Source organism: Mytilus californianus, unplaced genomic scaffold, assembly GCF_021869535.1.
Source record: "Mytilus californianus isolate M0D057914Y unplaced genomic scaffold, xbMytCali1.0.p SCAF_19, whole genome shotgun sequence".
NCBI classification, from domain to species: Eukaryota; Metazoa; Mollusca; class Bivalvia; order Mytilida; family Mytilidae; genus Mytilus; species Mytilus californianus.
Genome location: NW_026262667.1, coordinates 6,235,234 through 6,251,548, shown reverse-complemented (window position 1 = coordinate 6,251,548; position 16,315 = coordinate 6,235,234). Strand labels below are relative to the sequence as shown.

Below are 16,315 nucleotides of genomic sequence, written 5' to 3'. Positions count from 1 at the left end.
ATGATGTCCACAGTGACAGACACCAAGTAATGACAAAAGATCCCATGGAATTTGATCAGGTGAACTAATACTACAAACATCAAACAATAAATGTGTAAGTAAATATAATATTTTAAGGAGGCACTAGATCAAAGGAAAATTGGATGTTTTGATAATAATAGAGAGAAAACTGACATCATCAGGCGCTTTGAATTATGTGTTTTGGCATTACCTGCTTTTTATTTGTGATATTTGGTTGCTTCCAGCAATTTTATGGATAAAAATACACTAGTGTGATTAAATTATGAACCCTACTTTGTATTAGATTAACATGCTTAGCTAGACTAGCCAACAAGGGAATTGTCCAAAGGAAGAAATGTCCTTCCATTAAGACATTTTTATTTAACTCCCCATAACCAGCACTTGCTCTTAATCCTAAATAGTTGATCTTTGTTGAGAGAAAAAAAAAAAAACAACAATTCAAACTGCAACTGTACTATTTTTGTAGTCAAAATGCATTGACAGTTTAAACATTTGTGATAAACAGCCACAGATCATATAAAGCCTTTGTTTGTGACATTTATAATGTGTTTCCTAGAGTTTTATATATAACGTCATGAAAGAATACAAGTTCTCAGAATTTTTACGTCTTTTTTCCACTTCAAATTCAAAATTATTGGTTTCTACCAAAATATTTAATTTGGAACAGTTGTAAAGTTGCAGTAAAAAGATAACAACCATTGTACTCTCTTCAGCCTAGCATTCTAACTGTTTCTAAGCCTTGTACAAATTAATTTAATATTTTTAGACAATGTATAATAATTTTATGTACGTAATTTCTTTTAATGTGATTGGTTTGACCTAGTCAGGAATCTAACTATTAAGCCCCCATAATGGGGAGACAAGTTCAACACCAACAAGGAGGTCAGATACTCAAAAACCCTTTTTTTTTTACATGTAAAAGGAAATTCTAATTACAAAATAACATTATATGGAAAATTGGAAAAATTACGAACTGTAAAAAAAACCAATAATAATATTTTCAAAAATTAAACAGAACTAACAGAAATAAATAAGAAACCCAAACATTTCACTTACTCTTGGAATTTTAATGAATTCACAATTTTTATATGCTATCTGTAATGGAGTTGATTTTATAAGTCATGCAAAACAGATAAATCATTAAACATCATTAGTTTAAATCAAAATGGATGGAAATATTTCTTTCAATGTAATATCAACAAGATAAACTGACAAGTTAAACATATTATTCATAAAATATCTCCCTATCATAAGAAATATGAATAATGAGCTTGACAAATTTTTAATGTTTACAAAAAAAAAACAAATTGTAAATATTCATTGGTAACAAGTTTCCAAAATTTTGTGTGGTATATTCATCAAACAGACCCTGTTTGACCTTACCTTGAGTTTGAACTTAAATTCTGAGTTACTGTCTTCATTCTGCATGAATTCTGTAATCATACCATGATCAGACTTAATTAGATCAAATGCCATGTCACTTTTACGTTTCAGACTGACGTCATCTTTGAGTGGTGACACATCCATAACATTTATTTCTTTGTCATCAGATTCAGCTGCATTCATACTGGAGTTTAAATTCATTTCATCATCGTCATCACTTTCAAACATGTCCTAAAATGAACATATTCAAATGTTTGTACTTTTTTAAAATCAGCTGATAGATTTTCTGTGAAAATTGTAACACATGATGAGTTCAATATAAAAAACAAGTGTTGACTGATTATGGAAAAAGTGTGAGAAGCCAGAAAAAATAACAATACTGACAGCATCAAACAGTAATAATTCTTTTGCAATAGTTTTTCGCAAATTATGATTTATTCCATGCATAATGGAATAATAGCAGCAGAAAATCGAAAAAAGTAGCTATTAAAATAAAAAGCACTTGTCATTAAAAGTCAGAATTATATATTCAATTATGCAGAATTTCAAATTATCACATGGTTACTGTTTCCATCTGAACATTTAAACTGTATTATTTGTACCCCATTTGACAAAGATATATACAAACCTCCAGTTCTTCAGGAACAATGGCAGGATTCATTCTTGTCTTCTTGTCTTTAAGGTTTAATACAACAAGGTTCTAAAATCAAAAGTCAGCAATCATATAGATATCTTTAAAAACAGTACATACTGAATGCAGTAATACAGGATACATAATCAATGGTTTAGTCATAGTGTCAACAAACTGGTTGCTTCAAAGATTATCAACAAACTGGTCCACATGAACTACAATTATGTGTGCATGCAAGCTCTGGGACTTACTTGAAAGAGATATTTTATCAAAAGATCAACATTATTTAGATTTTTTTTTACTGAATCCATATTATCTGAATATCAAATTAATTAAATACTGTAGTATTTCTGTCTTGTACATCTACCCTGTATCATACTACAGATATTTCAAGATGGCAAATTTTTACATACATGTGCTATAAATTGTTTTATTAATTTCTACGAAAACAATATGGAAAAGTGAGACTGAAAATAGTTCAAATTTATATAAGAATCTATTTATTGTTTTCATTAATAAATATTGGAGTTCTTACATCTGGAATGACAAGACAAGTTGGCCTAGTTCTACCATACAATGTAAAATATAGGTCAGCAACATCACATCTTAGTCTACTGTCATGTGACAATGTCGAACTGAAAATCAAATTAAAAAAATGATTACTCTAATTGAAATCATGGATATTTTATACATTATTTCTCCAAATTCATTGCTTCTAATTGTAATATTACATGTAAAATAATTGGTAAAATAGTAAGCAATACGTTCCTTGAACTTTTACTGATAATGCCAATAAGATAAACATCAATTGTTTTCATGATAATGATGCAAGTGCACTCCACATAAATTAACGATTTTATAAAACAAAATTTTGCACCAAAAAATCAATTTCATAAAATACATTGCGGGTGTTACCAAGCAACTTATTTGAAATATTATTTCACAAGCTTTCTTTCTCAAATCTTATTATTCACTGTGTTTTGTGCAAATTGGTAAAAAAGCAACGTGTAAGCTATTTCCTTATATCTTTTTTTTATCAAGGCCATTTTATTTCCCGTTCATCCCTATACCATGATGTATTTATCACTGATACGCATTTAGTATATAAGGATCGGTAGCCCAGTGGTCTAAGTTGTTCAACTACTGTATCACTAGCCTGTCAACACTGAGGTTGTGATTTCAAACACTGCCCATGGCAGGTGCGCTTGACTTACAATCTTCATTGACTAGGATTATCAGTTTTCCTGTCGAAGGTCAATGGTTCTCTCTGGTCACTAAGACTTCCTCCACTGACCACCATGAAATAACCAATAGTGCAGAAAGTGGCTTAAAACACTAATCAATCAATCAATCAGCATTTAGTGTAACAGCATTCATAAACAATCAGCTTTCATTTCTGCCTTCATTCTTTTTATTTTTGACTGTGTTCTTCATTTGATTTACTAAATACTGAGATTTAAACTAACTTACTTCATCATTTTCCACAGCCTTTCCACCAAGTCCTCGGTATGAAGTGGATTGTGTTCCATTCTTTTGAACGGTGGATTCTCTATCAATTGTCTCATAGCTATATGGCTTAAAAATAAATAGGCAATTTTGATACTAATTTTTGCTAAACAATACAATGTGAGATTTACTATTACTATTTATACAAAGAATATCTTTTTATTTGATTATTGAAATGGAAATTTATGCAAAGAATATCTTATTATTTGATTATTGAAATGAAAAGTAAAATATCCATGAAATATTTAAAAATTCTTTCTTTCAAACCTGTGATTTTACTGTGTTGAAACAGGAGTTTGTGATGAAAGAGATTTTTACATCACACTCTTAGGTAATCAACTGCAGTAACATTATCAAAATAAAAGTTTTATAACTTGTTTGTTGACTTCATTTCTGATGAAAAATTGATCACATTACATTTGTTCACTGCCTTCAAAATTTACTAGTCTGCATATTTGACCGAATGTTTTATTACAATATTGGTAATGCATGGCTTCACATATGTTAACTAAGAATCTGGTTAAATGTACAAATATTTAGTTGGATACAATGATATGTGGCTACTCTTTAAGACCCCTTCATACTTCCATTTGTAATTATACATCTTCATGTTTCAAACGTTTGGTTCTGAACATTCCAAATGAAGTTTTATCCAGAAACACAAGATGAATTTTGATTTTGACTAAACTTCTATCTGAACAAAACATGCAGTTCAATAAAAATGTTTTACATATAAAACTGTAAACTTATGTCAAATACGTGTTATGAATTATAAGTTTAATTTTGATTTTGTTTTTTAAATAAGTACATGACTAAATAGTTATTGCTATACATTCATGAACACTTACGGTTGAGTGCTGACAATCGTGTTTAACATGCCACATTATTTATAAGTCTGTCCCTAGTAAGGTTATTCCGTGGTTGTTGTTGGTTGCTATCTGCCACATTTGTTATATGTCTGTCCCTGGTCAGGTAATTCAGTGGTTATTGTTGGTGGCTATCTGCCACATTTGTTTTCTTATATTATTTTTAGCATAAATCAGGCTGTTGTTTTTTTCTTTTGAATTGTTTTACAGTTTGTCATGCCAGGGTCTTTTATAGGTTACTATACAGTATGCATTTTACTTACTTTTGAAGGCCATACAGTGCCGTATAGTTTTAACATCCTTGTCATTTGGTCTCTTGTGGATAATTGTCTCATTGGCGAAATATCACATCTCCTTATTTTTATATTAGGAAATAAGACCTACCAAACATGTTTATCTCTGTCAGATTCAATGAGATCAAGTAACCAGTATAAATCACCAGGCATCAGATCAGCTGTAAATACAGTCAAAGACTATTATTTATATATCAGGTAAGACTGGGTAGCCCTCTTTTTCTTTTTTTCAACTAGAAATTACATGGAAAAATTTAAACTTTACCAAGCAAGATTAATTTATGAGTTTCACTAATATTAATAAAATCAATAAGTAACTAATGAACTGATAACACATCTAAATACCCCATCTTAATAAAATAATAAATGTCTCGCTTACGATTTGAATTGAATCTATGATGAAAAAATTACTGTCAGTTTATTATTCCTATTCATAAAACACTTAATTTTCAGGGATAGTTTTATTATTCAATGTTATTACAAAACAGGTCAATTATTTGGATAGAAACAAACAACAAACTATGAACTAAATGGACACAAGAAATATCATATATGTAATATAAATGAAAATTGGTTAATGTGGATTCAATTAATTTCGAGGGTAGCAATTTGTGGATTGAGGAAAAATTGCATGTGAGCAGATATTTAATTTCATGTTTTTGCCAAAGTCTACATACAAGCCTTAAAAAAATGTGTACTTCATTGAACATTTATATTTGTGGTTTACCTTCCAACCATGAAATACATGAAAATGGGTATTTAAAGAATAATATCCCCCTTTACATATATTATGTTTAATCTGTCATGTTTAGAGCAAAATTTGCTTACTTTTGATGACATCTACTAAACATTCTAAAGCTGTGATTCTGACATCTCTAAACACACCATACTGGGCATAGTTAATGAAGAAAGTAGAATCTGTTGTCAGATGGCCATTCTTCTGGAGAATTCTGATAGCCTTTAAACAACTGAAATATATACATGTCAAACTAACTAAATCAAGTTAAAAGATGGCACCAAGCTACCATAGGGGAGAATTTGAAACATTATAATTGTGTAGGAAAAGAGAGTTACAAAATGAATTGTAAAAGATAATAAGCTATGTACAATAGTTGCAGTGAAATTGTTGAGAAATGAAATATTTAACACTATGGGTGTTAATAAAAAAGTTTACAACTATTGACCAATTTTCACATCTGACACTGATATTTGTTTAAAGATAAAAGATATATAGTATATTTCTTCCATAATTCTATTTACCTAACAGTGACTACATGTCTATAGCATGGCAATAATTTCTCTAGGTTAAGACATCTTGTGATTTCCTCCAGAATTCTCTTGGCCTCTGTTGTCAGACTGTCTGTACTCAATCCTTGACTAAAATGAAACAATTCATTTTCACCAAATTGTTTTAGCATGCAGTAATTTTGAATCATATAAAATTACACTAAAAAATGTCACAGATAAAATTTCATGAACAAGTAGTAAATGGGTTTTTTTTTCTCTCGCTGAACTTTGAAAATTACATTCCATAAACTGCTTGAAATTACTAATCCAATCGGCTACCTATCCACATATTCAACCTTTATGCATTGAATAATACTTTTTCAAAATACATAATTCAAAAGTAGAATGGATTTCACAGCCTCAACTGAAAAAGTAAAACATTATTTCTACAGATAATTCTAGTTGATCAAAATGTGTTAAAGGTTATTTAAAAGGCCTTTAGCATATGAATTTTCTTATATCAGGATCCTAGGAAAGCTTAACAATGCAATAGTCCATCACTTACCCACTACCAATGATAGTAATAGCTGGTGTAATTGTTGCTGCAGCAGCATCTATCAATGAGGCTCTGTAGTAACAATCAGAATACTGAAATAGTCAAAAACACTTCCATTGTGTCAGTACATTCAAATATTAAAAGTTTCATAGTGTAAACTTAGAATAAGTACTGAGCATTTATTTCAGTTATTTTTGTAAGGTCAGTTACCACCTGAGAAATAAAGATCTTGGATGTAAAACTTCACAGGTTTAAATTGTAGGTCAAAGTTATCCATTTTTTGTAGATGCTGTTCTCTAGATGCATCTTAACACAAGCTATATGATTGAAGGGGATATCACAGTATGTCAGAGTGAAATAACTTTGTTGGAAAGATGTTATATTCCAACTACACAAGGTTATGATTTCATGTTCAATAAATATCAAAAAGCTGATTTTTATCTCACAATTTACAGCTATTGAACCTTGAAATACAGGTCATCTAACCATCATCTGATGATGCATGGCAAGACTTTCAAAGTCCCATCTGCACTCAAAATTAAGATCATATATCGCTCCATCAAAATCAATATCTGTGGACTGGCTGTTGACATACATGGAAATGGACAAAGAAGGTACTCCTAAGCCCCTATCAAAGTTGTTTCATCCACATTTCAAAGGAATTGGCAATGATGAAACTTCAAAAATTGTATTTATATCTTATTAGCATTTTTCATGAAATTTTCTTTTGTGAATTTCCAATTATCACCAATCTTTGACAAACAACAATGTCTTCCTTTACAATGTTTAACTTCAATGTATTCTGTCATATGGCTAACCTTTTATATCTAGACAACCATTTGCTAACCTTTTATATCTGGACAACCTTCTGCTAACCTTTTATAGCTAGACAACCATCTGCTAACCTTTTATATCTAGACAACCATCTGCTAACCTTTTATATCTAGACAACCATCTGCTAACCTTTTATATCTAGACAACCATCTGCTAACCTTTTATATCTAGACAACCATCTGCTAACCTTTTATATCTAGACAACCATCTGCCTGTTTTGCTTACTTTACCTTATTTCTGCTGTTATCATTGTACTTGAACAGTCCCATAATGAATTCAAACACCTCAGGTGGGCATATAGCATGTAGATTTCTTAAATGGGCCATGGCACGTGGAATTGTCTGAAATAATATTAAAAAAATTAAAACACACACACACATATTTTTGCAATAAACAAGATTGATCAATCTCCACTAATGAATATCTTGATTTTCACAAAAACTCAAGTTGTATAACTGATGGGACATTTACAATATCTCAGTTTAAAAAACTTTTGCTAAACAAATATTTAGGTCATAAAAATAATAGGCTATTAAGAGAGGGTCTACTGGAGTCCTCAAATAACTTTACTTGTATCAATCAATTGTAAAAAGAACTTTTTGTCGAGTCTGCGACTTTTGTCGCAAAAGCGAGACATAGCGATCCTACATTCTGTCGGCGGCGGCGTCCACAAATATTCACTCTGTGGTTAAAGTTTTTGAAATTTTAATAACTTTCTTAAACTATCCTGGATTTCTACCAAACTTGGACAGAAGCTTGTTTATGATCATAAGATAGTATCCAGAAGTAAATTTTGTAAAAAAAAATCCTGTTTATCCGTATTTTACTTATAAATGGACTTAGTTTTTCTGCCAGTTAACATTACATTCACTCTGTGATTAAAGTTTTTAAAATCTTAACAACTTTCTTAAACTATCCTGGATTTGTACCAAACTTGGACAGAAGCTTGTTTATGATCAAAAGCTAGTATCTAGTAGGAAATTTTGTAAAAATTTATTGCCTGTTTTTCCGTATATTACTTATAAATGGACTTAGTTTTTCTTCCAGTTAACATTACATACAGTCTGCAGTTAAATTTTTAAAACATTTATTAGATTTATAAACCATCCTGGATTTTTACCAAACTTGGATAGAAGCTTCTTAAAATCAAAAGATAGTATCTAGAGGAAAATTTTTAATAATTTTTTCCCCATTTTTGTTGAGCCTGCGACTAACAGCAAAAGTAGGCGAGACACTGGGTTCCGCAGAACCCTTACAAATTTTTTAAATGCATTTCATTTTTTTGCAATATACAGCAAATGTCATATCAACAAAAACATTTTTTTTGTACTATGCAATGAACTATACAATTGTTTATTTTGCATACAGCATAGATTTCTTCATATTAAAGAATAAGAGATAAAGATATGTAAACTCTATGTGTCTTTTGGTTATTTGTGCCATTGGGTTGCAGTCTCAATGACATATAGCAAGCATTTTATTGATATTATACCTTTAATAGAAAATAATGCTGAAAATTTGAGAAGTTATTTTGTCTTATAATGGCTGGACAAGAGTGTGATCCAAAGATCTTCCTAAAAATGGTCATCATTGCTGGGGGTCCTGCCCATGAGGTTACCATGGAGTTGGCTACCTATAATCACAAAATAATGTAATAAAATAGTTTCAATGTTTGCCATGATTTTATGGATATAATTGTCATGGTTCCAAAAAATAAGTTAAAGAATACAAAACAGCATATTATTTGATTTGTGTGTCATCTTTGCTAAAAAATAGAAATACAATTATTGATAAAATTCTATAAATCAATGGCAAGTACTGAGCATGCCAAAAATCACAATTTAAAAAATGCAATGCACATCCTCCTGAAACGAAAAAGAAGAATGTGTCTAAAGACACAAATGCCCCTGCTCAAGCTTGGCAAGGAAAATGAGACAGAAAGACAGAAGGATGGAAAGACGGAAGGTCAAGGGTAACACTTAATGCAATCTGTCGACTACGGTGGGGGCAAAAAAAAACTTGAGATTGCCATTTTACATAGCTATACCCTTTATTCATTGATTTTCTTTGTCTGAGACTCTCAATAATATTCCCACAATTACACTATGCATTTTAAGTCAAATCATCTACCTTTATGTTTAATAACACTGAAATTTCTTTTCTATTCAGCAAAAATATGTTTCTATTATATATTTTTTAACAAAGTTTTCTCTTTTTTAACACCATACCTTTGCTAAACATTGAGCAGAATCTATTCTAACTTTGTAGAAACAATGTTCATTTTCTAATACATCAGTCAGTGCTTTTCTTGTTGCTGGTGAGGGATAATGTTCCAATGCAGTAATAGCCTACAAAGAACATACAACAATGTATCAAAACATCAATACACAAGAGATATCATGATTAAAAAAAAAAGAAATTAAGAAATAATTATATCGAACTAATATGGGAATACTCTCAACAATTAAAACGAATATCCTCCCTCAAATATTCCAGAAATCACATAGATCAAATGACACTCAACACATGATATATATTTCATACATGTCTTTGCTTGATACCCCATCACAGGGCCTCGGTGGATCAGTAGTCTAAGAAGTTAATCTACAGAACCACTAAACTGTCAACACTGAGGTTGTGTAGGAGCCTCGGTGGATCAGTGGTCTAAGAAGTTAATCTACAGAACCACTAAACTGTCAACACTGTGGTTGTGTATGGGCCTCGGTGGATCAGTGGTCTAAGTAGTTAATCTACTGTACCCCTAAACTGTCAACACTGAGGTTGTGTAGGGGCCTCAGTGGATCAGTGGTCTAAGTAGTTAATCTACAGTACCACTAAACTGTCAACAATGAGGTTGTGTAAGGGCCTCGGTGGATCAGTGGTCTAAGTAGTTAATCTACAGTACCACTAAACAGTCAACACTGTGGTTGTGTAGGGGCCTTGGTGGATCAGTGGTCTAAGTAGTTAATCTACAGAACCACTAAACAGTCAACACTGAGGTTGTGTAGGGGCCTCTGTGGATCAGTGGTCTAAGTAGTTAATCTACAGTACCACTAAACTGTCAACACTGAGGTTGTATAGGGGCCTCGGTGGATCAGTGGTCTAAGTAGTTAATCTACAGTACCACTAAACTGTCAACACTGTGGTTGTGTAGGGGCCTCGGTGGATCAGTGGTCTAAGTAGTTAATCTACAGTACCACTAAACTGTCAACACTGTGGTTGTGTGGGGGCCTCGGTGGATCAGTGGCCTAAGTAGTTAATCTACAGAACCACTAAACAGTCAACAGTGTGGTTGTGTAGGGGCCTCGGTAGATCAGTGGTCTAAGTAGTTAATCTACAATACCACTAAACTGTCAACAATGAGGTTGTGTAGGGGCCTCGGTGGATCAGTGGTCTAAGTAGTTAATCTACAGTACCACTAAACTGTCAACACTGAGGTTGTGTAGGAGCCTCTGTGGATCAGTGGTCTAAGTAGTTAATCTACAGTACCACTAAACTGTCAACACTGAGGTTGTGTAGGGGCCTCGGTGGATCAGTGGTCTAAGAAGTTAATCTACAGAACCACTAAACTGTCAACACTGAGGCTGTGTAGGGGCCTCGGTGGATCAGTGGTCTAAGTAGTTAATCTACAGAACCACTAAACTGGCAACACTGAGGCTGTGTAGGGGCCTCGGTGGATCAGTGGTCTAAGAAGTTAATCTACAGAACCACTAAACTGTCAACAATGAGGTTGTGTAGGGGCCTCAGTGGATCAGTGGTCTAAGTAGTTAATCTACAGAACCACTAAACTGTCAACACTGAGGCTGTGTAGGGGCCTCGGTGGATCAGTGGTCTAAGTAGTTAATCTACAGTACCACTAAACTGTCAACACTGAGGTTGTGTAAGGGCCTCTGTGGATCAGTGGTCTAAGTAGTTAATCTACAGTACCACTAAACTGTCAACAATGAGGTTGTGTAAGGGCCTCGGTGGATCAGTGGTCTAAGTAGTTAATCTACAGTACCACTAAACTGTCAACACTGAGGTTGTGTAGGAGCCTCTGTGGATCAGTGGTCTAAGTAGTTAATCTACAGTACCACTAAACTCTCAACACTGAGGTTGTGTAGGGGCCTCAGTGGATCAGTGGCCTAAGTAGTTAATCTACAGAACCACTAAACAGTGAACAGTGTGGTTGTGTAGGGGCCTCAGTGGATCAGTGGTCTAAGTAGTTAATCTACAGAACCACTAAACTGTCAACACTGAGGTTGTGTAGGGGCCTCGGTGGATCAGTGGTCTAAGTAGTTAATCTACAGAACCACTTTACTGTCAACACTGAAGTTGTGAGTTTGAACCCTGCACATGGCAGATGGTTCTCCGATCTAAATCAACTAGGATTGCCAGTTTTCCTTTCAAAGGTCGTGTACATTCTGAGCACTCAGACTTCCTCCAACAATAAAAAATGGACGCCATGATATAGCCAACAGTGCTGAAAGTGGCGTTAAACACCAACAATCAATCAATTATGTCCAATCACAAGTTTGTGTGCCTGTCTTTATTCAGGGTTTTCATGGTTTTTACTATCTCTTCATGGTTTATTGTTTACCATTGAGAATTTGGTGCTGGTTGAAAATATTTGTTTATTTTGTGTTGAATTTATTCACAACTTGTCTTGACTCAGGGTTACTCTTGTCTTGACTCAGGGTAACTCATGTCTTGACTCAGGGTAATTCATTTCTTGACTCAGGGTAACTCATGTCTTGACTCAGGGTAATTCATTTCTTGACTCAGGGTAACTCATGTTTGACTCAGGGTAATTCTTTTCTTGACTCAGGGTAACTCATGTCTTGACTCAGGGTAACTCTTTTCTTGATTCAGGGTAACTCATGTCTTGACTCAGGGTAACTCATGTCTTGACTCAGGGTAACTCTTTTCTTGACTCAGGGTAACTCATGTTTGACTCAGGGTATTTCTTTTCTTGACTCAGGGTAACTCATGTCTTGACTCAGGGTAACTCTTTTCTTGACTCAGGGTAACTCATGTCTTGACTCAGGGTAACTCATGTCTTGACTCAGGGTAACTCTTTTCTTGACTCAGGGTAACTAATGTCTTGACTCAGGGTAACTATTTTCTTGACTCAGGGTAACTAATGTCTTGACTCAGGGTAACTCTTTTCTTGACTCAGGGTAACTAATGTCTTGACTCAGGGTAACTCTTTTCTTGACTCAGGGTAACTAATGTCTTGACTCAGGGTAACTCATGTCTTGACTCAGGGTAACTCTTTTCTTGACTCAGGGTAACTCATGCCTTGACTCAGGGTAACTCATGTCTTGACTCAGGGTAACTCATATATTGACTCAGGGTAACTCATGTCTTGACTCAGGGTAACTCATATATTGACTCAGGGTAACTCATGTCTTGACTCAGGGTAACTCATGTCTTGACCTAGGGTAACTCTTTTCTTGACTCATGGTAACTCATGTCTTGACTCAGGGTAACTAATGTCTTGACTCAGGGTAACTCATGTCTTGACTCAGGGTAACTCAATACTAATCTTTCAGTATGGTTACTTGTCCTTTGTTAAAAACTGTATTGTAAACCTTCTATCACTATTTGATTTAATGTTGTGTTTGTGTCACATTGGTGTATACCCACATTTTATTTGATTCTCATGTACAACTTTACAAAACCTAGAAGACTTAAATCTTCTTAAGAAGTCTGTGTGAGTTATACCTCCTTCTGTGAGACAACATCTCTCTCATATTTAAGTTGATATTGCCACATGTAATCTGGTTGTTCAAATGTCACCTGTCTGAGAAGTTCTAACTTAGGATCTATCTGCAGCCATAACACTGGAGAATCGGCACTAAAATGATAAATAATCAAGAAAAAAATAATAAAGATCTCATAGATTCTGTTTTATTTTGACAGTGACAGTTTAAAGTGAAATTTCATAAGTAATCATGAATTCTTAGATTTGAAAAAAAAATATCAACTTTACTGAAATATGCAACAGTTAATTTGTTTCCAGAACCAAAAGCTCAGAGGTAGTAATATTAGATAAATTTATAATAAAAATTACCCTGAAATCAGAGAAATTTTGTTTATCTAAAATTTCCTGTGATTACCAAACTTTGACAAACAACAACACTGCAAGATTAGATATTGAGATTCTGTGTACATGGTGTAATAGAATATTACCAGCAATTTATATAAGATGTTTGATTATTGTAAAGTTTATATTGGTACATTGTCATACATGTATTACAGTAATAAAAACTGTGCATGCATGTCTGAATTTAGAATATATACATTTTTAGCTTACTGAATTAAAAAAAAAAAAACTTTGATAACCTACTCCATAGCACTGAGATCCATATCAACTTCCTCTCCGGTCACCAATGGTATCTTTTTCTTCTTATTTCTACAAATAAATCATGGATATATTATTGTGTTACGGAACTCTTGCATTAATGCATCACTTTTTGTAGGCAAAAATAACAATAGGAAAACATGTTTATTTCTATTCAAATAATAGTAAAAGATTGTGTCTTTTTTAAATCTTTAAATGATCTTATATAAATAAAAAAACAAATTTCTTACCTCCTGCTTTTAGAATGACAAGTTATATCAAACTTAGTCTTATTTTCTTCTATCTTAAATGTATGATTAAAAGATCCATCTAATTCTTGTATTGTGACTGTTAAAGGACCCTGTAAAATATTTAAAAAAAACATAAGATAATATGCAATAACAATTGAACTTCATTACAACTATTATAATAATCTTCATGAGTACCGACATAAGATTTTTATTTGAAGAAAATTTAATTTAATAAAGCATAAGTTGACTTCACTTAATGTGTTAAGCTAATATCAACACAAGTGATGACTTCACTTGATGTGTTTAGTTAATATCACATAAGATGTAAGTGATGACTTCACTTGATGTGTTTAGCTAATATCACATAAGATGAACATGTAAGTGATGACTTCACTTGATGTGTTTAGCTTATATCACATACGATGTAAGTGATGACTTCACTTGATGTGTTTAGCTAATATCACATAAGATGTAAGTGATGACTTCACTTGATGTGTTTAGCTAATATCACATAAGATGAACATGTAAGTGATGACTTCACTTGATGTGTTTAGCTTATATCACATACGATGTAAGTGATGACTTCACTTGATGTGTTTAGCTAATATCACATAAGATGTAAGTGATGACTTCACTTGATGTGTTTAGCTAATATCACATAAGATGTAAGTGATGACTTCACTTGATGTGTTTAGCTGATATCAACCTCACACTTATTACATAAAAAAAATATAGAAGTTTGGCTGATTACTGGTCAAGACGTATCTAAAAGAAAATATGGTATGTAATTATCTTAGGCCATTAAAGCATGGTATGTTAGTCAAGGTAACAATTCATTTATAACACCAGAAGTTTATATTGATTAAATCTCATTCCCTGCAATAAAAAAAACACTCAAATATAAGTTAATATAGACTTCAATATACTAAAAATTACATATTGTAAATACTTTTACTTACCACATATTTCAGTGCTCCTGTAGCACTTAGATCCTGTCTGATTACTTACCACATATTTCAGTGCTCCTTAAATTTAGCACTTAGATCCTGTCTGATTACTTACCACATATTTCAGTGCTCCTTTAGCACTTAGATCCTGTCTGATTACTTACCACATATTTCAGTTCTCCTTTAGCACTTAGATCCTGTCTGATTACTTACCACATATTTCAGTGCTCCTTTAGCACTTAGATCCTGTCTGATTACTTACCACATATTTCAGTGCTCCTTTAGCACTTAGATCCTGTCTGATTACTTACCACATATTTCAGTGCTCCTTTAGCACTTAGATCCTGTTTGATTTCTAACTCAACAACATTTCTCTTTCTGTTAAACACAAAACTACCAAAGAAACGAGCACACCCACTCTGTGATCTGGTTGTAAGTCAAGGTAAATAAAAACATGTACTGTAAATCTACTTATTATTGCTGATTTTTTTTCATAAATAGCCTTTTTAGATGACTTTACAGTCGCTTATATTTGCCATTTTCCTAATAACAGGATGCAGTCATATAAGGGAAAACAAAGTTAGACAATTCAGGTTATTTTTTTCATATCATTCAATAAATTGCTCGGAAAAATTGTTTGGTTTACAGTCATCCTTCGTTGAGAGTCGTCATGTTTTATTCTATTTTATTTATGCAGAGTCAATTAATCAAATTTCTTTTATTTTGAAATAATTACAATAAAAATACATCTTTCTTTGGAATACCATTATTTTGATTGACAGAAAAAATCATGTGGTGTTTAATGTCTCAATAAAACAAAACATCGATGACAGCACCTGCTCTCCATGAAAACTTTACAACAAAGGGGGAGGATTGTAGGAATGTAAAACATTTTGTGCCTGTGCCTAGTCTGGGTATCTGGATCATGTGTTGTTCATTGGTGTTTGTCTTTGTTTGTAAGTCTAATTTTTTGAGGAGTGGGTGTTGGTGGTTGGGTGGTGCGGTCTGTTGTTTTGACCAATATTTTTAATAATTCTTGTTATCCTTTTTAAGTAAAATATTAAATATTTTTTCCAGGAAGTTGCAAAATATTTATATCACTCCTATTTTGAGAATATAGTTAATCCCTTATTCATATTACAGCAAACTGATGTGATCTAAAGGATACACCCATAAATCCAAGAATGGCTGAATGTCTTTACCAGTAACTGTGGAAATAATCTTTGTGAACTAAAATAAGAATCAATATAATATTTATGGCTCTAATTATGTAACTATTCACTTACTCAATTATACTGAGTAAATCAAAATAACAATTATAAGCTAAATTAAAATTTACAAATTTCAAAGGATTTCATGAAATCATTCTAAACTGAATGAGCATACACCTAAGATTTTACAGTTTTTTTAGAAGCATATATATTTTTTCAAACAGTCTGTAGAGGTAATTCAATGACAAATATAGAAGTAAAATT

The 16,315-nt window shown here is 32.6% G+C and overlaps 1 protein-coding gene across 1 annotated transcript in view; it reads right to left on the bottom strand.

Moving 5' to 3' along the window:
- LOC127727159 (transcription initiation factor TFIID subunit 2-like) overlaps positions 1 to 16,315 on the bottom strand; it is a 46,093-nt gene that overhangs the window by 5,269 nt on the left and 24,509 nt on the right. The window contains exons 11-26 of the mRNA XM_052234608.1: positions 16,009 to 16,070; positions 15,152 to 15,266; positions 13,894 to 14,003; positions 13,649 to 13,714; positions 13,024 to 13,156; positions 9,546 to 9,665; positions 8,810 to 8,950; positions 7,548 to 7,658; positions 6,493 to 6,575; positions 5,961 to 6,077; positions 5,529 to 5,668; positions 4,792 to 4,861; positions 3,506 to 3,610; positions 2,571 to 2,670; positions 2,033 to 2,104; positions 1,405 to 1,635 (exon numbers count right to left, since the gene is read on the bottom strand). Coding sequence (XP_052090568.1) covers positions 1,405 to 1,635; positions 2,033 to 2,104; positions 2,571 to 2,670; positions 3,506 to 3,610; positions 4,792 to 4,861; positions 5,529 to 5,668; positions 5,961 to 6,077; positions 6,493 to 6,575; positions 7,548 to 7,658; positions 8,810 to 8,950; positions 9,546 to 9,665; positions 13,024 to 13,156; positions 13,649 to 13,714; positions 13,894 to 14,003; positions 15,152 to 15,266; positions 16,009 to 16,070 — 1,776 coding nt within the window. The remainder of the gene's footprint in view (positions 1 to 1,404; positions 1,636 to 2,032; positions 2,105 to 2,570; positions 2,671 to 3,505; positions 3,611 to 4,791; positions 4,862 to 5,528; positions 5,669 to 5,960; positions 6,078 to 6,492; positions 6,576 to 7,547; positions 7,659 to 8,809; positions 8,951 to 9,545; positions 9,666 to 13,023; positions 13,157 to 13,648; positions 13,715 to 13,893; positions 14,004 to 15,151; positions 15,267 to 16,008; positions 16,071 to 16,315) is intronic.